Source organism: Sorex fumeus, unplaced genomic scaffold, assembly GCF_029834395.1.
Source record: "Sorex fumeus unplaced genomic scaffold, SorFum_2.1 ptg000018l, whole genome shotgun sequence".
Classification (NCBI taxonomy): domain Eukaryota; kingdom Metazoa; phylum Chordata; class Mammalia; order Eulipotyphla; family Soricidae; genus Sorex; species Sorex fumeus.
In genome coordinates, this window is record NW_026606075.1 from 15,070,911 (window position 1) to 15,097,176 (window position 26,266).

A 26,266-nucleotide genomic window follows, 5' to 3' on the forward strand; every position below is an offset into this window, starting at 1 on the left:
GCTGGTTCCTTAGTTCTCCTGTGTTATAATCCATATGTATCCATCCACAAAAAGAGTTATAAGGGCATCTATTTTCATATAATTCTTCTACAACTTCACAATATTCACAATCTTTCTGATGGTCACCACAGGAAAACTATTGTTTTTTCAATTGAACAGTCCAATTTATCTATTATTACCTAACCAGCTAGAATGTACAATTAACTCATGCAACATTTTTATTAATCTCTATCTTTCTGTGTAACTAAAATTTTGAGCACTGCAATATATTTTTCCATGCGGTTTTGTATTGAGTATATTTGTAACACTGTAATGTTTAGGAATATATATGTGTAAAATGTTGCATCTCTCAAAATAACAACAACAAAAAACCCTACACACAAAAACTCTGTAGAGTTGAGGACTCTAAAAGGAAGAAAAAGCCTTCAAAACTAACCTTCAAATTTGTCATCAGAATCCACCAGATTCAATTTCAAAGTAGGTTTTTGTTTGTTTGGTTTTTGGGGGGGTGGGGAAGGTATTAGGGTTATGCCAGACAATGTACAGGGCTTATTCCTCGACATGTGTTGGGCACAAACTAAGCAAGTGCCTTCCCTGCTATGTTCTCTTCTCCCTCAATTTCAGTTTCTTTTCTTCAGTAGTTCTGCTTATTTGCTATGATTAATCTATTTTGTTTTCTACAGACTGTATGTGTCCATTTAATCCTTTTATAAGTCTTTTTAAAATTATACTTTTAAAAGGATACAGGATTTTGTGAATCATTTCTCTACCTCAAAACACTGTTTATTATTATTTAGGAACCATTTCTTCAGTAATCCTGAAGAATTCATACCAACCTATTTGTATGAATTGGTATGTATTTGAATGTATTTGAATTCATTTATTTTTGGAGACAAATTTTACTGAAGAATGAATACTCACCCCTTTACATTAACAATTATAATGTAGTGTGGTCGTCTTCATATAGGGAGTCTAGTAGCTAATGATGGACTAGCCCACAAAACATAAAGTTATTTATTTTTTGGCCCTAACTGGAAAAACTTTGTCAACCCTTGACCCAGACAATGATGCAATAGTGACATTAATTCCCTACATTGCATCATCTCTAGATTTTTCTTTTAAAAAAATTCAGTATTGCAACATCTCTTAAAAAGTATAAAAGACCATTTCTTTTGTCTTTTTATTAGCTTTCACTGATCAAAGCTTAAAATTTAGAACTTTCAATTCCCTGTTCATAACAAAAAAATAACTGACATGGAAGTGTTAGGCAATTATTAAAAGAATCAGAAGGCTGAGGCAAGGAAATTAATAATTACACTCAATCTATTCTGATAAAATATATTGTGATAACCAAAAATCTTAAGTTTTCATTTTCTAGTATCCTTGATGAATTCTCAAAAATAAGAATCTCCAAGTGAACAACGTATTTCTAAGGATTTAAGGAAAATATAGTGTTTTCACTCTTTTACTGGAAAGATATTCTCATTCAACACTGTGTTAAAAAAAAGTACGGCTATTCTGTCCTAAGAAAAATGGGACTTGGGCCAAAGCAGGAGAACAGCAGGTAGGACATTTGCCCTGCAAGCAACTGACCCAGGTTCGATCCCTGGCACCCCATATGGTCCCCTGAGTCCTGCCAGGAGTGCCCCTGAGCAAAGAACAAGGATTAAGCCCTGAGCACTACCAGGTGTGCACCCCCCAACTCCTGCCAAAAACCCAGGAAAGTGATACATTAAATCTTTGTTTTCACACTTAGATTTACTTAATATAATTTGTAAATGGAGAAAAAAACGCACTTTCTATCCAAACACTTATTATTGTCTATAAATTTAAATTCACTTTATTTTAGTAATGCTCATAATAAATCACAAGATGAAAGTAGCACTTATGGGGCTGGTGTACTGTATATGCTTTGCCCTGTTGGAGAATCACATTTCATATCCTCACCACATAATTCCCTGAGCATCACAGGGACTGATCTCCCAGCAAGCACTGTCAGTCCTGGCCCCAAAACAAAAACCAAACAACTGCAAAAATAGTTTATACTACAGAGAGCAAAGCCTATCCTCTTCAACAAAATTATGCCCCATTTAAGTTTTCAAAAGTATTGCATTTGATGTGACAAGTATAATAACAAGGAATTATAAAATAAAGTCAAGATATGAATTTTAAACATGTAATCTATATTGCATTTGGACAATGAAAATGGAAGAACAATTACAAGTGATTATTAGCAAGATCTTAAGAGATATATCCCTAAATCTTGAATTAGGATTTAAAAGATGACTTTTCTATCTCCAAGCATGATAAGTGCCAAATGTGTCAAAGCTCTTATAACAAGGTAGCCAGGCTGTAGAACCATACATATCTGAAAAATCTATTTGGAACCCAGTTTTGTCACAAATAATGGACAATTACGTACAGTGATCTTTCAGAGGTTTATCTCCTTAAAAATAACCTCACTGATATACTATTTAAAGCTCTACCAAGCTTATTCGAGAATACTGCAGTTATCAAAAGACTCTGAAATTTCAAACATATTTATATATTGTCTGTGAGCCTTGTTAAATGACTTAATAAACATGCATACTGACGCTCAAAAAAAACCCAACATTACAATCTGTAAATATTATACTCAAAAAGTATTAAGTATAAGCATCCAAAATGAACTCAGTAGTAGGGGAAAAAACTGAGAATAGAGACACTGCAGACCACTGTAATATTTTAGTTGTAAAACCAAAGCATGTCTATCTTTAAGTTCTTTGTTACTCTTTTGTAATAACTTTGTCTAATTCCAACTCCTTTCCCTACTAACCTTCAGAAAGGATGAGAAAGAAACAGAAGCTAAGCAATTAACTCAAGCTCATATGCAAGTCAATCTCGTACATTCTGGAATTTAGTCACTAGTGTCTTCTCTAAGAGTTGTCCCAGTTACCTTCAAATCTTCCCCATCACTATTACCTTTCTTATCTTTATCATTGACTTTACTCAGAATATATAAACATGCTCAAAACTCTCTTTCCATCAAATGACAAATAAAAAGAATATTTAAATCTCTCTTGGTCTTACATCTTCTTGTAGCTATCATACTTTATTTTTTTTTATTTTTTTTTTTTTACTTACCAAGCTCACCTAGATAAGCCTGGCTGTGATTTATTCTTGCTGTCACCACTTTTGCTTCCAACAAACTCACTGCTTGATGCAGTGAAACTTGGCTTCTGCCCCCACCATTGCTTCTATTCTCAAAAAGCCACCAAGGACTTCCTAATTATCTAGAACCAACATAAATAGAAACTAAGAGATTCTCTCACAATTCACTCTCTGAAATAATCTAAGTAATCTGCAGTTTTAAAATTTATTCAATTTGCTATTGCATGAATATGTACATAAATATAGTACTACAAAGGTATTTAAAATAAACGCTAATTACCACCAAAAGGAAAGCACTGACCTGCATTGGCACAGCTTCTTTAAGATAATAGCCTTCAACAATTTGTTCTTTGCGATAGTGATCTATGATGTCCCCAATGCTGTTGAAATAAAAATTTCTAAAAATTACACCATTTGTCTCTTAAATATACAAATCTTGAAAATACACACCCTACAAGCAAGAAATATACATTTGCACCATTTTTCTAAGAATATAGCACAAATACATTAATAGGATATGTTATCATTACATCATTTTCAAAAAACAAAAATGTTCCCAGTATAGTTTACAAATTGGAATACCTGAGTCAGACATTCCAATTTTCCATACATACTTTTCATATATAGTTAGAGGCAGTAATAGTAATAAAAATAATTTAAAAGTCTACTCTAAAAAAAATAAAAGCCAGAGTATTTTTAAAAAGATTGAGAAAAGAAACTACAGGAAATATTATCTACTTATGAAAAAGTGAGTTCAGGTAAATTAAAACATCATCAAAATGTTCACATACTCCACTTTTATAAAAATAAACTAACAGGGTTATAGGTCATAAAATAGTAGGTAAAAGCTGTCCTCCCATTGTTCATCGATTTGCTCGAGCGGGCCAAGTAACACCTCCATTTGGAGACTTGTTGTTACTGTGTTTGGCATATCGAATACATCACGGGTAACTTGCCAGGCTTTGCCATGTGGGCGAGATACTCCTGGTAGCTTGCCGGGCTCTCCAAGAGGGGCTGAGGAATCGAACCCGGCTCGCCCAGGCTAGCTGCAAGCAAGGCAAACGCCCTACCTGCTGTACTATCGCTCTAGCCCAGTAGGTAAAAAACAAAAGATAAAGTAAAAAAAGAAAAAGAACCATTCTTACACATAGGAGTATTGCTACTTTAGAGAAGGCTTATTGATTCTGACAGAAAGTACTATGAAATTATACTCAGTATTTGGATAATGTAAGAAAATAAAACTAAACTTAAAATTGTATACTGCTTTTAACAGGAATTTTAGCATCACTTAAGTTTTATGTAAACGCAAATTATTTCTCTATAAAAGGCTAATTAACTTTCCGGAATACTTAGAGCAAAGAATTTTAACCTCCCTGTAACATACTGAATATTTAAATGAGTATTTAGCAACAGGAAACATTTCTCAAAATACATTTTGTTTAACCTACCACCTGATTTTTTCATGAACTGATATAAAAATCAAAAGATATGTATAAATATTTTAGTAAAAATTACATACGTAACTTGAGCTTCTCATAGTTCCTTCCAATCACTGGAATATATATTTTGAGATTATGTATTTTTTTTTAATTTGGGCTATACCCAGCAGTACTCCTGGCTCTATACTCAGGGACTATCACTCCTGGCAGGGCTAGGGGACCATATGGGGTATCAAGGATTGAACTCAGGTCAGCCTCGTGCAAGGCAAGTGTCCTACCCATTATACTATCTCGCCAGCATCCAAGATTATAAATATATTTATGTTATGTTTAAAAATGCATGTTTCATATAAACATATAGGTGTACCTTCTCAAAGATGATATATCACATGTATACCTCATATAAACACAGTTAACTATAAAGAAAATCTGTTAATGCTGCAAAATTAATTTAAACCAATAATCAGTAATGTTAAAAAAAAATTAGGGGCCGAGCAATAGTTCAACGAGTAGGGGGCTTGCCTTGCATGTGTTAATAAACCTGACTTAAAACCCCGGTCTGCCGAGCACTGCCAGAACTGATCCCGGAGTGCAGAGCCAGGAGTACACCATGAGCACCACCAGGCAGGGCTTCAAAATAACAACAGAAGCAAAATAGGTGACCAGAGAAATATAACAGCAGAATGGTGCTTGACCTGAAAGATGATATAACTGTACGACAACTCAGAATAGATTCCCATCACTCCATATGGTCCCCTGAGTTCTGCCACAGGAATGATCTCTGAATATAGGCCAAGGAGAAAGTCCTGAGCACTGTTGGTATAGCCCCCAAACAACCCCCCCCCCCCACACACACACACACAGAGAGAGAAAGACAGACTCAAAAAATTTAAAAGAACAAAATGCAGTAAGATGAGGGGATGGCATAGAGGGTTGAAATGTATTCTCTACGAATACAGGAGGCCTGGGTTTGATCTCTGCCCCCCCCCCCCCCCCCCGTCCCTGGAGTAACCCCTGTGCACTGTTAGGGTGTGGCCCCAAAACAAAACAACAAAAATGTGTGAATGAATGTAAACTAATACCAGAGACAGCATTTATAAAAGGGGAAAAAGTGTAGGAAGAAGGTGGAGGGAAAATATGAGAAAATCAAAGAGAACAAGATTCTCAAAAAAGCAACAGAAACTTTTTTAAAGAAAATCCACTGCCACATATAAATGTAAAAATGTTTAAAGAAAAAATAAATTGGTAAAGAATACACCTGATAATAGCTAGAGATCACAACAGAGAGGGTTATGCGTTTCAAAGTAAAACAAAGAAAAAACTATCAACAATGCAAAACAATAAATATCAAAGATTTCTGGCTCAGTAACTGAAAAATGCAGTAACTGAAAAATGGACTGTAGTACCTCCAAGCAAAATTATTATCCAGGAGGTGATACAGAATATGGCTGTGCAGGATAGTACTTACTACTCTATAGCAAATTTGAAAGTTTGTATCAACCAACCAGTAGTAGTTTTCACCAAGGAGCTGAACTTTCGACCAGGTTTGATCCCTAGCAGCACTGCAAGAAGTAACCCTGATCATCACACAGCATGGCCCAAAACCAAAATTAAAAAAATCTTTAAGATACAAAGAATACGATGATTCCATTTATTAAGTTTATGCATACCAAATCCATAGGAAACTGAAAACCAGGATAAGTTAGTTTCTTTTCTTTATGAAGAGTTCAAATCTCAATAAGGATGTCTTGATCAGACTACTGTCTAGACTCATCTCTTCCATCTTATGTCTTAGACCCGTTCACTGAACTTCCGACAAGCAAACAAGTAGAACTTTTTACTAGCACGGCCTTCACCTCTATCCACTAGCCACCATGACCCATTCCTCCACCCCCAGCCCCCCGTCCAATAAACTAGCCGCTAGATCCATCAGATCAAACGGATTCAAGCATTTATAAATTTTAGAACAATTACATGGTAGCATTTATAATTGGAATTTTTAAGAGAAAAATAAACCAAAAATAATAAAAATATAAATTTTAGGGGCTGGAGCGAGAGCACAGAGGGGAGGGCATTTGCCTTGCATGCGGCTGACCAGGGTTCAATCCCCAGCATCCCATATACAACCCCAAGCACTGCCAGATGTAATTCCTGAGTGCAGAGCCAGGAGTAATCGCTGCGCATGGCTGGGTGTGAGTCAAAAGAGAATAAATAAATAAATAAATAAATGAAATTAAAAAAAAAAATATATATATATAAAAACTTTAGAACAATTACATGGTAACATTTATAAATCACATGTCTTAGTGCTAAAAGAATGTGATATGCTTTATTTGTTTTAGGTTACTTTTTTTTTGGTAGTCCTTTAGATAATATGCGGATTGGCTATATAAAACATGGTATAAATGACTTTTTAAGTAGTTATTTGGAGGAAAAAAGTTACTTTAGCAAAAAACAAAGTAAAAGCTATTAATCCATAATCAGAATTGAATTCCTGAGTACTACTAATTAAATTCTAATATCAGTCTTATAGTTTTAAAAAGTCAAGACCAGAGAAATTAGCAGAGTGTGTAAGGTGCTTGACCTGAGAGTGGTGAACGCCCATATGATCCCCGGAACTGCTTATGGTTCCCTGAATCACTAAGAGTGATCCCTGGGCACAGAACAAGGAAGAAGTAAGCCCTAAATATAGTTGGGTGTGGCCCAAATACACAACACCCAATAAAGCCAGTACCTTTATAATTTTGAATCTTAAAAAACTATATTCTCAAGACATAACTACTTTGTCAGATGTAAAAAACAAGTAAAATTTCTCACAACTTACCTATTATAGTATCGCCCTCCCATCATAAACTGATTGTTTGGTGTCGGGCATATTTTAAATCGCTGAATGTTTTCATTGGTCCGAAAATAAAGTGAATAGTCACCAGGAGTATTATCCGAGGGTCTCACAAGGAAACTGCAAACTTGGCCAACTGCAAAAATTAAACTGTTAGTTTTATTTCCTAATTATCAATTTTTAAAAGAATAAAGTATTATAAAAGCCAAACATAAACAAAAGTCAAAAACAAATGTAAATGTTCACCAGGAAGTTGTTTTATAATAGTTTCTTATATAATCATCTTTACTATATAAAAGTACAATGTAAAAATTTACAGCAGTAATTCCTTTCTAATACTGTTTGTACTGAAGCCATTAATCTATAAATGGTCAGGACCCAAGGTTTGAACCATGACACTACATTGTTCAGCACAAACTGTTGAGTTGACCCTAGTGGACCCCAACACCACGTTATCTATACCAGTCACAGCTTGTAGAACAATCTAACCACTGTTAGGGATACTGGCTAAACCTACGACATTCACAAGGTAATTCCACTTAACAAGAATCTGAAGGAGTAAAAATAAATTTTGCTGAGGAATATTCACTACTTCTGATTAAATATTAAACATTACAACATAATAGAGGTAGAGGGCATGCTTCATTTGAGAGAAATTCTAGATTGAAACTTAGCACCAAAAATATTAAGTACCAGGCTTAAAAAGGTCTATTCAAAAAAAACTAAGATGTTGGGATATGGTGCCGCCAGCAGGTCAGTCTGTACCTGTGAGGCGAGTGCATCAGCAGCCTGATGGCACCGTCAGACTTTCAGATACCCCAAAATTGCTGCTGTGCCTTTGGCCAGACCCAAAAACTTGGGGCAAAGTTTACCAAGAAAGTAAATGGCCGAAAGTTAGGTATGTGGGAGACAGTCCCACAAACCACCTCCAGCTCAGCTATATAATTGGAGGCATGGCCTCTCTGGTTTCTGATCGAACTGCTTAACGGCCATGACCCCAAAGACTCAGAAACGAATCTTGGAACCCAAAGGCTTTTGGCAGAAACACGTCCTGTTCCTGCAGTAGGTTACTGGCACTGGGCCACTTCAGGTGGGAATAGGTTTCGGGCCTTAGCCTGTTCCCTGGCGGCCCAGTGACCGCCATCCTACAGAGGCCACTGGACAGTCAGGTTTGGGCCTGCACTGACGAGACATGCAGGGTGGAACCGACCCTTTCCTTCACATTCCAATGAGACCCTGAGTCACTGCCTACAAATGGTCTCTCTGGCTTCTGATCAAGCTGATTAATGGCCATGATTCCAGAGACTCTGAAACAGATCTTGAAACCCAGCGGCTTTTGGCAGAAATGCATCTGGACCACATACAAGGTGGCCACCGCCTAAGAGCTTACTGGAAAGCCAGGTATGAGCTGGGGGTGACGGAGCAACTGCAGTCTCATGGGAAGGGGGATGGTACCGGCTCGTCCTTCACGCCCTACCGAGGTCACGAGTTGCCCCCCACAAGTGGCACAGCCATGGCTCCAGAGGCAAAAGGACTTAATCCAGAGTCCGGGAACTTGCAGCAGAAAAGTGAATGGACCACGTGTTAAACTACGGTACCATGCCTCCCCAGGAGGGAAAGGGTGTTGCTCCCTTCCGCATCCCTCCCCCCCCCCCACCGGCAGCAAGATGGCTGTCACCTCAGAGCTTATAGGAAACCCAGGTACGAGCCGATGGGGACAGGACAACTGCAGTCTAATGGGAAGGGGGACGGTACCAGCTCGTCCTTCACTCCCTACCGAGGTCACAAGTTGCCCCCCACAAGTGGCTTTCCAGCACAGCCATAACACCAGACGCACAGAAACCAATCTCTTAATGATCTGGCTCTTTGAAGAAATTCAAAATCATTATATGACAATATATGATTCTCATACCAGCTATAGAAAAAGTATTTCACAATGCCTTTTCAGCAATTCTGAGTGTTGGGGGGGGGGGGGAATTCTAAACAATAATGGTGCATCCTTTGTCGAAATAATGAATGTAATCAATGTAGAAAAGAGTTAAGTAGAAATCATCTGCCTCACAGGCATTGGGAGGAGTGGGAGGGGGGGTATACTGGGGTTCTTGGTGGTGAAAAATGAGTACTGGTGAAGGGATGGGTGTTTGATCATTGTATGACCGAGACTTAAACCTGAAAGCTTTGTAACTTTTCCCACAGTGATTAAATAAATATAAGAAAAAAAACCCTAAAATGTATTCATTATTAAAATCAACATGTATACTATACTTCATTCAACATGTATAATACTAAAATTCATGTGTACATAGATTACCATGTTAATATTTTCACTTTTATTCTGGAAAAATAAATTTTATATCCTAATCGTCAAAATTTTAAAATTACACAAGTGTACAAACAAAAGAATCACAGAATCAAGCAGCTCGCTGCAGATATACATCCAGAATTTGTGCCAGGTCCATTTCACCAGCATGCCTCAAACGGAAGCAGACGGTGTCCTTCCACCTGCCCCCTAGAATTCTGGCAGCCGTCATCTTCCAGAACTCAATGAAAAGCCCAGGTACTTGGAATAAATGATGGCAAACTCCAGGCCTTAAGGGATCAGGATTAGGCCAGCCTTCATTCCCACCCCTATGGGACCCTGAATGTCATGTCCAGGAGCTGCTTCCAGGGACTATTTAAGCTCATTAACGCCCATGATCCAGAGACACACAAAAGAATCTCGGAACAAGCAGCTTGTTGCAGAGTTTTCTCCAGACCCTAATGATCTAAAATTTTAGATTTCTAGCAGTGCACCATGCAACATTCTGTTATTCATAGCGGACAATACAAATGGGTTAGCTAGTGTCTGCCTGTTCAGCAGGTTTGAGTGGTGGTGAGACTGGTGTCTAATTTTGATGATTTATTTTTCCCAGAATAAAAGTGAAAATATTAACATGATAATCTATGTACACATAATTTTTAGTATTATACATGTTGAATAAATTATAGTATATATGTTGATTTTAATAATGAATATATTTTAGTTTTTTTGAATAGAACTTTTAAAGCCTGGTACTTAATAATGAATGGAATCCATTATTGTGAACAACTTTATAAAATTTTTTTTAAAAAAGAATAAAATAACACAAGCTTAAGAAAATAAACACTAGTATAAAAAAATAAGTTGAGCTACTTTTCAATTTTATGTGCCTGTCTGAGGTAAGTAATTCAAATATTTGGTGGTGCAGGCTAAAACATTTAACTTTATATTAATAATTCAGCATATAGGCATTCTATTTCCATTCTCAAAAATGACAGCATGCCATTTTCATTGTATTTGGTGTCAAACACTATCATAAGATCATTTTCCTTATTTTTATAATCTAACCTATATTCTCGTAACAAAATAAAATAATCCTTTTAAAATTACTTCAAATATTTCACGGGAAAAGTGCAAATTTGAAATGCAATGCCTTGTTGCTTGAAATAACTCAGACAATATTTTAATACTCACTGCATACCATATGAAAAAGCTATCAATTTGATTGTTTTTAAATCGTAACTAAAACTTCCAAAGTCCAAACTATGGCTTAAAAGAATCTCGGTAAGGGGGTATGGTGCCACCAGCAGGTGAATCTGTACCTGTGAGATGAGTGCATCAGCAGCCTGATGGCAACGTCAGACTTTCAGATACCCCAAAATTGGTGCTGTGCCTTTGACCAGACCCCAAAAACTTGGGGCAAAGTTTACCAGAAAGTAAACGGCCAAAAGTTAGGTATGTGGGAGACACACACACAAACCACCTCCGGCTCAGCTATATAATTGGAGGCATGGCCTCTCTGGTTCCTGATCGAACTGCTTAATGGCGATGATCCCAGAGAATCAGATATGAATTTTGGAACCCAAAGGCTTTTGGCAGAAATGCGTCCTGTTCCTGCAGTAGGTTACTGGCGCTGGGCCACTTCAGGAGGGAGTGGGTTTTGTGCCTTGGCCTGTTCCCCCTGGTGGCCTGGTGACCGCTATCCTCCAGAGGCCACTGGACAGTCAGGTTTGGGCTGAAGTGATGAGACACACGGGGCCTCACCACATGGGGGTGGAGCCGTCTCTTTCTCCCCATCCCAACGAGACCCTGAATTGCTGCCTACAAACGGCCTCTCTGGCTCCTGATCAAGCTGATTAATGGCCATGATACCGGAGACTCAGAGACAGATCTTGAAACCCAGCGGCTTTTGGCAGAAATGGATCTGGACTGCATACAAGGTGACCGCCGGCTCAGAGCTTATTGGAAAGCCAGGTATGAGCCGGCAGTGATGGGGCAACTGCAGTCTCATGAGAAGGGGGGCGGTACCGGCTCCTCCTTCATGCCCTACTGAGGTCACTAGTTGCCCCCCACAAGCGGCTCTCTGGCATAGTCATGGCTCCGGAGGCAAAAGGACTTAATCCAGAGTCCGGAAGCTTGTTGCAGAAAAGTGAATGGACCATGCATTAAACTATGGCACCATGCCTCCCCAGGAGGGAAAGGGTGTTGCTCCCTTCCGCCTCCCCCCACCCCCCGGCAGCAAGATGGCTGTCACCTCAGAGCATATTGGAAAGCCAAGTATGAGCCTGCAGTGACGGGGCAACTGCAGTCTCAGGGGAAGGAGGGTGGTACAGGCTCATCCTTCACGCCCTACCGAGGTCACAAGTTGCCCCCACAAGCAGTTCTCTGGCACGGCCATGGCTCCAGAGGCAAAAGGACTTAATCCCAAACCCGGCAGCTTGCAGAAGAAAAGTGAATGGACCATGCGTTAAACTATGGCACCATGCCTCCCCAGGAGGGAAAGGGTGTTGCTCCCTTCCACCTTTTCCCCCCCTGGCAGCAAGGTAGCCGCCACCTCAGAGCTTAATGGAAAGCCAAGTATGGACCAGCGGTGAAGGGGCAACTGCAGTCTCATGGGAAGGGGGACAATACCGGCTCGTCCTTCACGCCCTACTGAGGTCATGAGTTGTCCCCCACAAGCGGCTCTCTAGCACGGCATGGCTCCAGACGCAAAAGAACTCAGTCCAGAGCCCAGCAGCTTGCAGAAGAGAAGTAAATGGACCATGCATTAACTACGGCGCCATGCCTCCCTGGGAGGGAAAGGGTGTTGCTCTTTTCTGCCTTTTTCCCCCCTGGCAGCAAGGTGGCTGCCGCTTCAGAGCTTAGAGGAAAGCCAGGTACGAGCCGGAGGTGAAGGGGCAACTGCAGTCTCATAGGAAGGGGGGTGGTACTGGCACGTCCTTCACGCCCTACCGAGGTCACGAGTTACCCCGCATGAGCGGCTCTCTGGCACGGCCATAACACCAGACACAGAAACCAATCTCGTAATTATCTGGCTCTTTGCAGAAATCCAGAATCATGGCCGCGTGACATTATATGATTCTCATAACCAGCTACAGAAAACAAAATATTTCACAATGCCTTTTCTGTTTGGGGAGAAATTCTAAACAATAATGGTGCATCTTTTGTCGAAATAATGCATGTAATCAATGTAGAGAAGAGTTAAGTAGAAATCATCTGCCTCACAGGCATTTGGAGGGTTGGGAGGGGGGGTATAATGGGGTTCTTGGTGGTGATAAATGAGTACTGGTGAAGGGAAAGGTGTTTGAGCATTGTATGACCGAGACTTAAACCTGAAAGCTTAGTAACTTTTCCCACAGTGATTCAATAAATAAATATAAACAGAAAAAAAAATAAATAAAAATTAAGGTGGAGTTCATGCCCAATTCAATCAGCTAATCAGTGGCTGAATAAATAGCAGGACTCCTACCAAAAAAAAAAAATCTTGGTAAGGTGATGTTTATTGAAGAAATATTAAATTAATTCAGTCTTTTTGTTTGTTTGTTTGTTTTAGGGTTACATCCAGTGACAGTCTAGGTTTATTTCTGGCCCTGTGCTCAGAATCACTCCTGGCAGACTCAGGGAAACATATGCTGGGCTCAAACTCAGATTGGCTGTGTGCAAGGCAAATCCTTTACATGCAGTACTAGCACTTCTGACTCAATTCAATCTTAAATGCTTAACATAAATAATGATTTAACAGACTTTTTAAAATAATAAACTCACAATAAGGTTAATTTTGACCTCGCATGTCTCTATAACCACAGTTTTGGAAACTGTTAAAAATGAATACATTTAAGATTGGAGGGACAATCCAGCAGGTAAAGTGCTTATCTTTCAAACGCTGATCCACTTTCTATTCCAACACCCCAGATAGTACCCTGAGACTGATCAGGAGTATCCTGAGCCCAGAGTTAGGACTGAGTCATGAGGAGAGGAGGCAGGTAAGGACCAAAGCATGCCCTCCCCAGCAAATAAAAATGTATTTAAAATAAGGTCAATTATAGAATCCTGAAAGTGCACAAAGATAAAAGTCAAGAACATTTGCTGCAAATGAGCAGCAAAAAATGAGCACAGGCGCATGGTGCCGCAGCAGGTCAACCTACAGCTGTGTGGTGAGTGCATCAGCAGCCTGCTGGTGCCTTCAGGATTCCTGATACCCCAAAATTGCCGCTGTGGCTTTGGCCAGACCCCAACAACTTGGAACCAAGTTTCCCAAGAAATTAAACAGCCAAGCTAGGTATGTGGGAGCCATGCCCACCGACCACCTGTGGCTCAACTACACAAACTCATTTTTGGGCCTTGTTTCAGAGACCCATAAATAAAACACAAGAGATCACAAGGTCACATTTAATCTGGCATCAGCCCATGGCTGAACAGATGGAGTTAATTGGAGGGGGATGAGTTAGCCTAGTGCCCACTCAAACAGAACCCCAGGCAGGAATTCACTTAATACAAAATTGCCACATGCCCCAGGCCATACTCTACGATCTCAGGACAAACTTTACCAAGATATTAATTATTGAAAATCCGGGTATGCGGATTCTGTGACTGAAATCTCTAGGCTTTCTAGAAGTTAGGATGGGCTACCTTCCCCCCACTTCCCTATACTCCTAGAAGCACTGGCAGTCACCCCACAAACCAACTCCAGTGCCACCCTGCAAACTCTACTACTATCAGCCTTGCTTCAGAGACTCATAAATCTCGAAAGAGATCAGAGTCACAGTTAATCTTGGACCCTCGCACGTCTTAACAGACGGGAGTAAATCAGAGGAGGGCGGACCAACCAGGTGCCCGCTCAAGTGGAGCCCCTGGCAGCTGCTTGCTTCCACAATCCAAAATCGCAGCTACATCCCCCAGTCTGACTCCACTGTCTCAGGACCTCACGGAGACATGATCTGCTTAAAAATTCTGATAAGCAGGTTTTGTGACTGAAATCTCCAGGCTTTCTATTTCAAAGAGGTTGGGATGTGCTACCTTTCCCCACCTCCCTGTACTTTTGGAAGTCTCAGCAGTCACATCCACACCCTAAAGCTGCCACCCAGTTAAAAAGCCACTCCAGCCTTACCGTCCCGATGAAAATACTGAATGCCCTGAATAAACACAACGACATCTTAGTGCCAGGATTGCAAACCATAAAGCACAGAAGGAAAAGAAAAAAGAGTAAGAAGGAAATTGCCTCTCCCATAGAGGTGGCATGTTGGGTATAGCAGGAGGGAAAGAGGGGACACTGGTGGTGGGAAATGTACACTGGTGGAGAGATGGATGCTGGATCACTGTATGACTGAAGCTCAATTATGAGCAGCTTTGTAATGGTCTATCTCACGGATATTCAATCAAAAAAAATTTAAGTAATGTGGAATTCTGGTTTACTTCGGTCAACTTAACCAGTGGCTTAATAATAGCAGTATGCCTACATTAAAAAAAAGTCTCTGTTCTATAAGAGATCAGTAATAAATTATGTTATTTTTGAATGAAAACGAAAGATATGAAATTACCTCCTAAAATACACCTTATACTTATTTAAAATGTGCATGTCCCTGGGTGTGGGTGTTATTAGGGTATGTGAGTAGGGATAAAGAGCTACTAACAAGAAAAAGTACTAGATAAACAGAAAGAAAACTCTCATTTAGAACTGCCTCTGGGAAGAGGATGGGGACTAGGGCAGAATGAAAGCACTACAATGAATTTTATACTGTGACTATACTTTCAACTAAAAAAACCACCAAAAATAAAAACTAAAAAATAAAAACCACTAATTTCTGTACACAAGGAAAATTATTTTCTGCATAAATATCAAATGAATGCAAAGTTGAAATGCGTAACAAATGGCTTTGTTATTCTTATAAAGTCACTTAAAAGATAAATAAACAAGTACCTGTCATAAGTAAACTATATGCTTCTTGTTTGGAAATTTTCCCATGGAACCATCTTAAAAAGAGAACAAATTAAATATGTCATATCAAAAGTGTTTTTTTGCTATCACATGTCAAAATTAAACAAAGATACAATAATGTCTAAATCAACTGACACAAATCCAGTGCAATTGATCAAATATTTTAGTTCATTCCTCTTTTTACTACATTTTGTAAATATAAAAATTTTTTTAAATATAGAAAAATTAAGCTTAGGCTTTTTCCACTCGAAGAACCCATGTTCTCTCTTTAATACATATATTTCTTTCTCTCCCCTCACAGATCTCTAAGTAAATTTTCATCAATAAAACTATTTTACTTCTAAAAATTAGACTTAATAGAAAACATAATTATTTTTAGTTATAATTAAACTATAAATTATCGATGCAAAACAGGAAACTAATAACCATCAATCCTGGTTATAACAAACTGCCAATGCTTATTTTAGCTCTCTTTATATTTAGAGGAAGGGCAGTATACAGGAAGAACTCACTACAAAATTGTCTACGGTAAATGTCAATTTTTCACATATCTCTGAAGGTGAATTTCCTTATAATATGTGCTAAGTTCTATCTTCAAATAAGATCAATATGGTAGAATTATACTTTGTCAGAAAATAGTAAGATTTAGTGATGGAAGAGAACCGATTCCAATTTCATGTATTAAAAAAAAAAAACAAGTATTACTACCTGTATTTAAGTTAACCGTTTACAAATTAGGTTCCTAGAGTATTTTATATTCTATATACTTAAGATAAGCCTTTACACATTATTATGAATAGCATTACAGTTAGGATCAATAGCAAGCTGCCATGCAGAGTGGCTTTGAAGGGGTGGGAGGTAACTAGAGACACTGGTGCAAGGTTGGGTATTGGAAAATTGTATGACTGAAACACAATTGAACTATTTTGTAATGCTCTAAAAATTATTTTACCTGCAAATGACACATTTTTTTTAAAAAAAAAAAAAGACAAACTAGTAATTATGCTACTTAAAATATCTCATTTGCCCGAAGAATCTAATTGACTTTTTTTTTGCGTTTTGGGTCACTCCCAGCAATGCACAGGGGTTACACCTGGCTCTGCACTCAAGAATTACTTGTGGCGGTGCTCAGAGGGCCATATGGGATGCTGGGAATTGAACCCGCGTCGGCTGCGTGCAAGGCAAACGCCCTACCCGCTGTGCTATCACTCCAGCCCTTCTAAATGATATTTAACGTCAATACCAAATGACATGTCAAATCTAACAACTACAGATGACTACTCCATAACTTTGCAATACAAGTTTTTTAGTATATATGTCTAACAAACTTTGCAATACAATTATTTTTAACAGCGGCTTAAAGAGCTACCAAGTTGAAAAATAAAATTATAAGATTAAAACTGAAACACCTTATGCTTTAAAATCCAGTGTTAGGGGCAAGAGAAATATTACAGCAACCCGGGAGCTTGCCATGCTTGTGGCTGGCCCAGGTTTGATTCTTGCCACCCCATATGGTGGTCCCCAGAGCACCACCAGGAGTAATTCCTGAGTACAGAGCCAGAGGTAAGCCCTGAGTATCACTAGATGAAGATGATAAAGAACAAAACAAAAATCCAGCATTTAGTATAGGAGAGGCACTTGTCTTGCATGCAGCCGATACGTGTTCAATCCTGTGCATCCCATATGGTTCCCAAGTCCACCTGGAGTAATTCCTGGGTGCAAAATGAGTAACCTCTGAGCACTGCGGAGTGTGCCCCCCAAGCCAAAATAAATAGAATCCAGTGTTAATTTCAAGGGCTGTTTACACTGTTTTAAATTATTTATACTATTTATCAGAGTAATAAACTATGACCGACTGTCCTTGTGCATGATGAGATGTTAACCTCTTCAACTCTCAGGACTGGAAAAATAGTGCAGGAGCTAAGGAGCTTGACAAGCAAGCTCAGTTTGATCTGAGGCTACTTTTAGTCCTCTGAGCACCACCAGGAAGCCTCACCAAGCACAAAGTCAGTCATGGATCCCCTCAAACACCACCACCAGAATCAAAACTTTTAAAACTTTTGAATTGTGACACTCATCTATTAGCAAAATTTATTGCAAAGTTTAGTTTGGTGACATAAGAGCTGTATACAGTTATAAGCCACACTCTATTGGAATAAAATTTTAACACAATTCTTAAGGAAGCATTTAGACAACAGAGCCAAATATAGTATATACCAGTCCAAAAAGCACTGATCTTCTTGAAGTATTTTTGGCCAAAACTTTTCAATTAATACCTTTACAGTTTTCCCCTTAAAATAATTAACACAAACTTACATTTTGCCTTCATGTGGATCTTCTTCACGGCCCTATAGGGAAGACATTAAAACAGTACTTCAAATAACTGTTAACTGCTTTATCAAAATTAATAATATAGCCTCTCTTATTTTCAGTTTCCTATTATCATTCTGTTCAAGAAATTTTCCAGAATTCCTCACTTTATTCTTCTCTCCTTTTTGCAATTACTGTATTCTAAGCCCCTTTTCTTTCCTTTCTTAAACTATCTATAGAGTCGAAATAATATAAATGCCTCTTTGCTCCACCCCATTCCAATTTGGATTTATCACTTGTAACTACAATTTTGCCGATGTTAAGAAACAAAAAAAATTTAAAAACCAAACCTTCAATTCTACTACTATGACCAAAGTCTGCATATGGCATCTGCATCACAGTTACACATACTCTGTATTTGATAATCGCCACATTTTCTTGCTGGCTTAAAATGCCATTTCCACACACTGCTTCTTAAATTAAAACCTAAGTCTCCTCTATCTAAACCAGAAAACCAACAAAACTGAAAGCATGAGATCGAAACTACAACAACCCCCAAAAAAAGTGCCCATCCACTGCTACTGCACTAATAAAATGTTGAGTATATAATTCTCACTGAATACAAATAGTCCTAACACTCAGCCTAAATGTTTGTAAATAGTAAGGAAATAAATAGAATGATATATGGATCTATTTCTATTGGTCTGGAGTTTGCTCATCAAATACCTCATACCAGACTAAAATGAAACATTTACAGAATACCTACTATGAATTTTCATTGCCTGAAAGTAGTTTACCAATGGAATTACCTCAATCCATTAAGTAATTTTACAGGACAGAAAAGAATATAGAATTAAAATATTATAAAACTGTAAGAAGAAACAACTTAGCTTAAGAGAATCTAAACAGGCATTACACCTTTACATTTATCTTCTGATAAAATTGAATCAATTTTTACAAAACATTCTCAGAACCTGAATGTCAAGGAAAAGCTGTATAGGTATAAAGACAGTTATTTACTCAATATTAGACATGCCTACTCAGACATTATTACAATGAGGACACATTATAAGGGACAAATCTTCATGAACCTTACATCTAGAATTAAGACAAAAACTTTAAAAGTGTTCGAAGAATAGTAACTATAATTTCAATGAGTAATTCTTTGTTTTAAATTTTATTTTAGGTATCATGGTTTATAATATTATAGTTTGGTGCATTACGCAATCCTTCACCATCTCTCCCCCGGTAAGAAACTCTTTAATCCAACTAACAAATGAATTACCTAAAATCTAGACCACCACCAAATGGGTTCTCAGTCTACAAAAACTATCATTAAATTCAAAGAGGCTCATTAGAAAAATTACACTAGATACCAGAACAAAAACTATATCATTGTTATTCTAACTTGGAACTATTCTACTACTAACTCAATGACTATACTTATTTTAAGCAATAATTTTTGTTTTCTTAACCTGTAAAGATGTAACGTCTCCTTATCTTAAAAAAGACATCCCCCCAATCCCCCCAGGTTCGATCCCCAATACCCCACAGTCTCTCATGCCCCACCAGAAATGATCCCTGAGCAGTGCCAGGAGTAAGCCTTAAGGATCTCCAGGTATAACAAAATAAATTCATATTTTGCCTTGATAAATGATTCATGACCCAAATTTCCAAGCCACAGAAAAATTTGATCATACTGTAATTCTTCTTTTTTTTTTTTTTGCTTTTTGGGTCATACCTGGCGATGCACAGGGGTTACTCCTGGCTCATGCACTCAGGAATTATTACTGGCAGTTCTCGAGAGACCATATGGGATGCTGAAAATCGAGCCTGGGTCAGCTGCGTGCAAGGCAAACGCCCTACCTGCTGTGCTATGGCTCCAGCCTTATACTGTAATTTTTTTAAATAATCACAATGTGTGTGTTGCAGAGGGGGTAGGGGAATAGAACAGATAGGAATAAGGAAGATGCAAAGAAAACGTTTAAATTAAGAAATTCTGGGGGCTGGAGCATAGCACAGCTGATAGGGCAAATTTGCCTTGCATATGGCCAACCCGGGTTCGATTCCCAGCATCCCATATGGTCCCCTGAGCACTGCCAGGGAGTAATTCCTGAGTGCAGAGCCAAGAATAACCCTTGTGCATCACTGGGTGTGACCCAAAAAGAAAAAAAAAAGGAAAGAAAAGAAATTCTGTAGTAAAGTCAGTAAGGATTACTATGCATTGTATAGCACTATCCTCCCTCATCGATTTGCTGGATCGGGCACTGGTAATGTCTCCATTGTGAGACATGTTACAGATTTTGGCATATGGAATATGCCACAGGGAGCTTGTCAGGTTTTGCCCTGCTGGCAGGATACTCGCGGTAGCTTGCCAAGGCTCTCCAAGAGGGTGGAGGAATCAAACACGGTTAGGCCGCATGCAAGGCAAACACCCTTCCCGCTGTGCTATCGCTCCAGCCCAAGGATTACTATATACACTATAAAACATATTTGCCTCTACAGCATAAAATTCTCATAATGCAGAATACGAAAGACTAATATATTAATTAAAGAGTTCTAATCCCAAGTCTTGCCATCAATAACCAGGTGAAAATGAGTATGCAATGTTTCATATTTTTTCAACTTTTGCAATTTCTTAGGTTGTGATTCCAACCCATCAAACTCTGGTTGCCTAACAGACAGACAAGAGAGTAATAAAAAAAGGTTTTCTCCACTTGCCATCTTCATGAAGCAATCATCAGACCATGGGTTTCAGCAAATTAACCAGGTCCTGATATAATTTAAAAAGACTAATTTTGTGGATTTTAAGAGATTAAAAATAAAGATCATTCCCTCATGCTTGACAAACCTGAAAGGGGTAGAATCCAATATAAAATTTAGTACTAATACGTTTCAATGATGCTATTACTTCTGAAATGCAAATGTTCCCTAAATGCTGACCTGCTTTAAGAAACACATATTTCACATCTACGCTATGGAAGACTTTGCAGCCATTAGAAAGAATGAAGTCATGAAATCTGCTTATAAATGGATGAATATGGGGAGTATCATGCTGAGTGAAATAAGTCAAGAGGAGAAGGACAGGTATAAAATGAGAGCTTGCGGATGACAGAGCTCTGTCATCCGCAAGCTCTGTTACATTCACTTGTGGGATATTATATATACATATATATATAAATACATAAACACAGTATGAGACTTATATCCAAGGTGAGGGTAAACAGGGGTCAGGACTGGTCAATGGCCAGAAGCTTGTCTGATCAAGAGAGAGACTGGTCAATAGAGGGAGAGGAGGAGAGGGAGAGAGGGAGAAAAAGGTGGGGGGGGGAGAGAGGAGGAGGAGGAGAGCAGAGGTGGAGAGAGGGGGGAGGGGAGAAAGAGAGAGAGGGAGAGAGAGAAGAAAGAGAGCACGAGAGCAAGAGCAAGCGAGAGTACAAGCGCACCAGGGAGGGGGCATGGAGGTTGGGAGGGATGGTTGGAGGTTGGGACGTAAACAGGGACCATTCATGTGATTGACAATAATGTACACTGGTGAAGGGATGGGGGTTAGAACATTATATGACTGAAATCCAATCATGAAAAACTTTGTAAATGTGTTTATCACTGTGATTCAATAAAAAAAACTTTTAAAAAAGAAATACATATTTATACCATGATACAAACATGATACATATTCATACCATGATACAAACATGATACATATTTGTACCATAATACAAACATGATACATATTTGTACCATAATACAAACATGATACAGCGAGTACTGAAAAAAAATTCTCAAAACATAAAATCATGTGATAATATATTATTTAATACAACTGTTTTATTATTTACTAGAAAATTATGCATACATTTTACAAATAACGAATCTAAAAGTAGGGTTCAGAGGAACAGCTCAGTGGCTTAGGATGCTTGCCATATCCTAGTGCTCTCACACGCACTACCTGAGATGCTGGCAGCTCTGTCATCGGCAAGCTCTGTTGAAGCAGGTCATTTCCGGCCACACTACACCCAGAGAGGTGTGTGTGAGCACCACAGCAAAGGGAGGGAAACTTTAGCAAACACTGTAGTTAAATGAAGAGTACAAAGACCAGGGCCAGGAAGTAAAACCCTGGCCAGAATCTGAACAATCACCCGAGAGATCTCTGGTGAGCACTATTTGCAAAATGCACATGAGCACCACAAGCAAATATAGCAAATTCTAGTAAGCCTGTGTGCAAACACTATAACCAAAGTGATGGAACACTTGGCAAGCAACACAGTCATGTGTAAAAACGCTGTAACCTGATGTGGGACTCTCAGTGAACACCACAGCTGGGCATGTGTGCAACCTATGGTAGTGACATCAGTAAGAAAAGGCAGGTAGGGGAGCAACAGATGGCAACAAAGGATTATTTTTAATTAAAAAAACATACAATCAATAAAATTCCACGGTAAGTTTAATACAACACAAAGGAGAAAGACCAAGACAACAAAAGGGACAAAAATTAGCACTACATGATTGTTAGTTCCTCAGTGCCAGGTATCAAACCCAGGGCCTTCCACATGCAAGTTAAGCATTCTAGCACTGCTTAACTTAACATAGTACCACTGAGTACTGTGCTAATACATTTCTAATTTTTAGGGTCTTTTTAGGGTAATTTTTAGGGTCTCATAAAAACTTTCTGAAAATTGGTAGCTACATGGCTATACATCAAAACATGTCACATTGGTTATTCTATACAAAATATAGCATACACTAACAGCAAATAAATTTTAATGAAATATGCTGGAAATCATAAAATAAATTTATATATAATTTCCTTGGTTATGAACAAAGTCAAAAATTTTACACTACACTTCCGAGTGAAAAATTAAAGTATACAACTTACCACTTCTTCTACCAAGTCTTCAACAATAAGACCTTGCTCATCTGTTCTTAGATTTGTAACCCACATCCATCCATCTTCTAATTCATTATGAACAATGAACATATCTCCTTTTAAGAAACTGAAAATAGCAATTAGATATTAAGTAAAAATTTTAGCCATGGATACCTGAAAATCATGTGCAACCATCAGAGCTAACATACTGACAAATGACACATATTGACACATATTAAAATTTTTGTCATGTCTCTGGAATTATCAACATAAAACTAAAGAAATTAAAAAATTTAAATCTTATTGTTAGAGTCTAATTACAATCTTTAAACAGCAACAATATATTTTACTAGGTTTTAGAGTTTAAGTCTGAGATAACAGAACTGTAAACCAAGTTGCAATGATTTGCTCTTTCAGATGTAATTCAGAAATAAAATTCACAAACAAGAATTAACATGTAACACAAAGTATAACTACTTTAGAAAAGTATACTTTTAATAAACACAATTAGCTTATGATGCAGATACTTGTAAGAATTTAACATTCTTTTAAATAAAAACATCAGGGATCACTTAATTCACTCCAATGTACGTGATTAAACATTCTCTAAAGATAGTAGACATATGATATCAGAGTGCATACATGGTTTTTCTATTTTCGGTTTCTAAGTCAAGTGACATATACAACCTAGATTTTTTTCACTGCTTTTAGATATTTGTGATCATCAGACAATCATAGAAGGAATAGGGTGTTGCTGTATGTCATCAATATAAAACGGTCTGCAACTCCTTTAATTTTTCTTTTTAGGTTTACACTAAGGACAGAGCACAGTGGGCAGGATGTTTGCCTCGCAAGCGGCTGACCCGGGTTCCATTCCTCCATCCCTCTGAGAGCCTGGCACGCTACCAAGAGTATCCGGCCCGCAGGGCAGAGCCTGGCAAGCTCCCCGTGGCATATTCGATATGCCAAAAACAGTAACAACAAGTCTGACTTCGTGTTCCTGGAGTGAGCAGACACCACTGGGCCACACGAGCAGATGACGGGGGGGAAATGGAGACATTACTGGTGCCCGCTTGAGCATATCGGACGACAGTGCAACAGTACTACAAGTTTACACTAAAACCTTGATATTAAGGTCTCAAGACTTGTTGGATGCTACCACTAGCCCTACATCCATTTTCAAATCAGTTATTGGGAGGGAAGAGGTAGGGAGCAGAGAGGTACCACATCTGGAGATGGTCAGGGGTCACTCCTGATTCTGCACTCAGTAATCTCACTGGGTGGTGCTTTGGAACATCATATGGGGTGATAGGGAGCAAACCCTGTCGGCTATGTGCAAGGCAAGCACCCAATTTGCTATACTAACTCTCCAGACCCATTAAATATGTAATATTTTTAAACAAACTTTTTATTCAGTCTAAACATTCATAGCTGCAGCCCTATTAAGTTAATCTCATATCTTTAACAATTTTTTCTAAAATTTCTCAAATTTCAATGTTTTCTTAGAGAAGCTCCTGAAAACAAAATTCGTAAATACTTCATGACAACTCATAGTTAAATTAAGAACCCAAAATACTGCACTCTACTTCATTCTACAATCCTTGATAATCACTTGATCACTTGACTTCCCGTTAATCGTCGATTTGCTCGAGCAGGCACCAGTAACGTCTCCATTTGTCCCTGTCGTGTGCTAGTGTAGCCCAATGGCATCTGTTTGCTCGAGGAACATGAAGAGGCTCAAACCGATCATACATGATCTTGATGAAGAAGTCTGACCATCTGGTAGGTGGGCAGCCACGTGGTCTTTTGACATCCTGTGGAATCCAGTCGGCAACAGCTCTAGTCCAGTGGTCGTCTTTAAATCTCATTACCTGACCAGTCCATCTGATTTTTGACACCTTGGCAAATGAGACAGCGTCCCTGATTCTTGATCATCAATGGAGGTCGAACTCTGGATTCTTTCACTCATTTGAGTGAAACGTGATACTCCAAGCATAGCTCTTTCAATTCCTCTTTGGGAGACCGAAATAGCGTTCTCATCCAGATTGCGTAGAGCCCAGGTCTCTGAGGCGTATGTTAATACAGGAAGAACAGTGGAATCAAAGAGATGTGCCCGGAGCCAGAAGTTCTTCGTTCTCTTAGCTATTTCTTCGACGTTCTTGAAGGCGTTCCAAGCCGCTCTCTTCCTCCTGCGCATCTCGGGTGCCAGGTCATTTGTCATGTTGACCTCTCGACCTAGGTACACATAGCTGTTGCATTCGGAGATGGTCGTTCCGTTGAGAGTGAATGGGGCATCAGGAACGAGGCTGTTTCTCATAAACATTATCTTCGTAAGATTCAGCTGTAGTCCTACCTTTCCACACTCACGGTCAAAGTCGGCCAGCATTTGTGCCGCTTGGCTGATGTTTGGTGTTATTAAAGCAATGTCATCAGCAAAGCGGAGGTGGTGTAGTTGCCGACCATCTATCTTCACTCCCATTCCTTCCCATTCCAGTCGTCGCATGATGTTCTCGAGAGTTTCGGTGAAATGGTATCACCCTGCCGCACCCCTCTCTTGACATCAACGATCACTTCTTTGTAGAATGGTGAGATCCTGGTAGTGAATCCGCATTACAGCTCACGGAGGATCTTGATGTATTGAGCTTGAATGCCCTGATTGGCTAGGGCTTCAATGACCGCTTCCGTCTCAACAGAATCAAAGGCCTTCTTTAAATCAATGAACGTTAAGCAGAGCGGCATCTTGAACTCCCGAGAAACCTCAATGAGCTTGGTTATCGTGTGGATATGGTCGATGGCGCTGAATCCTTTGCGGAACCCGGCTTGCTCGCATGGTTGTCCTTCATCTAGTGTTCTGCCAATCCTATTTAGGATGACTCGAGTGAACAACTTGTAGATGACACACAATAGGCAGATCGGCCGATAGTTGCCAATGTCATGGATGTCTCCCTTCTTGAACAGTAGTACGGTCCTGCTGGTTTTCCATTGAGATGGAACCTTGCATTCAGACAGGTAGCGAGTGAAGAGCCGAGCCAGTGTATTGATGAGTACTGACGGCAGGTTCTTCAGGTGTTCAGGTCTGACCTTGTCTGGGCCGGGTGCTGTTCGTTTCTTTACTGACGAAATGGCATGTCGGACTTCGGAAGGGAGAACATTGGGAACGACATATCCATCCTTGATAATATGACTAGTATTTTATCAGCTAAATACCAGGTGGCTTTATGACTTAATTTATTCCTTTCTAAAACCAATTACCTATTTTTTATCTAAAATAAAATATATTTTTTAAAAATATGAGATATGAGAAAATAAAAACTCCAGCCCTTTATATAGTATAAAATTTAAAAAGTAAAAGGCATAGGGGGCCAGAGTGATAAAAAGAAAAAAGAAAAAGAAAAAATAAAAGAACATGGACAGGTAGTAAAGGCCC

The 26,266-nt window shown here is 38.9% G+C and overlaps 1 protein-coding gene across 1 annotated transcript in view; it reads right to left on the reverse strand.

Moving 5' to 3' along the window:
• Window positions 1–26,266, reverse strand: part of RASA1 (RAS p21 protein activator 1) — a 107,505-nt gene that overhangs the window by 28,608 nt on the left and 52,631 nt on the right. Inside the window, exons 5-9 of the mRNA XM_056112443.1 lie at window positions 22,849–22,966; window positions 17,979–18,010; window positions 15,645–15,697; window positions 7,414–7,564; window positions 3,452–3,530 (exon numbers count right to left, since the gene is read on the reverse strand). Coding sequence (XP_055968418.1) covers window positions 3,452–3,530; window positions 7,414–7,564; window positions 15,645–15,697; window positions 17,979–18,010; window positions 22,849–22,966 — 433 coding nt within the window. The remainder of the gene's footprint in view (window positions 1–3,451; window positions 3,531–7,413; window positions 7,565–15,644; window positions 15,698–17,978; window positions 18,011–22,848; window positions 22,967–26,266) is intronic.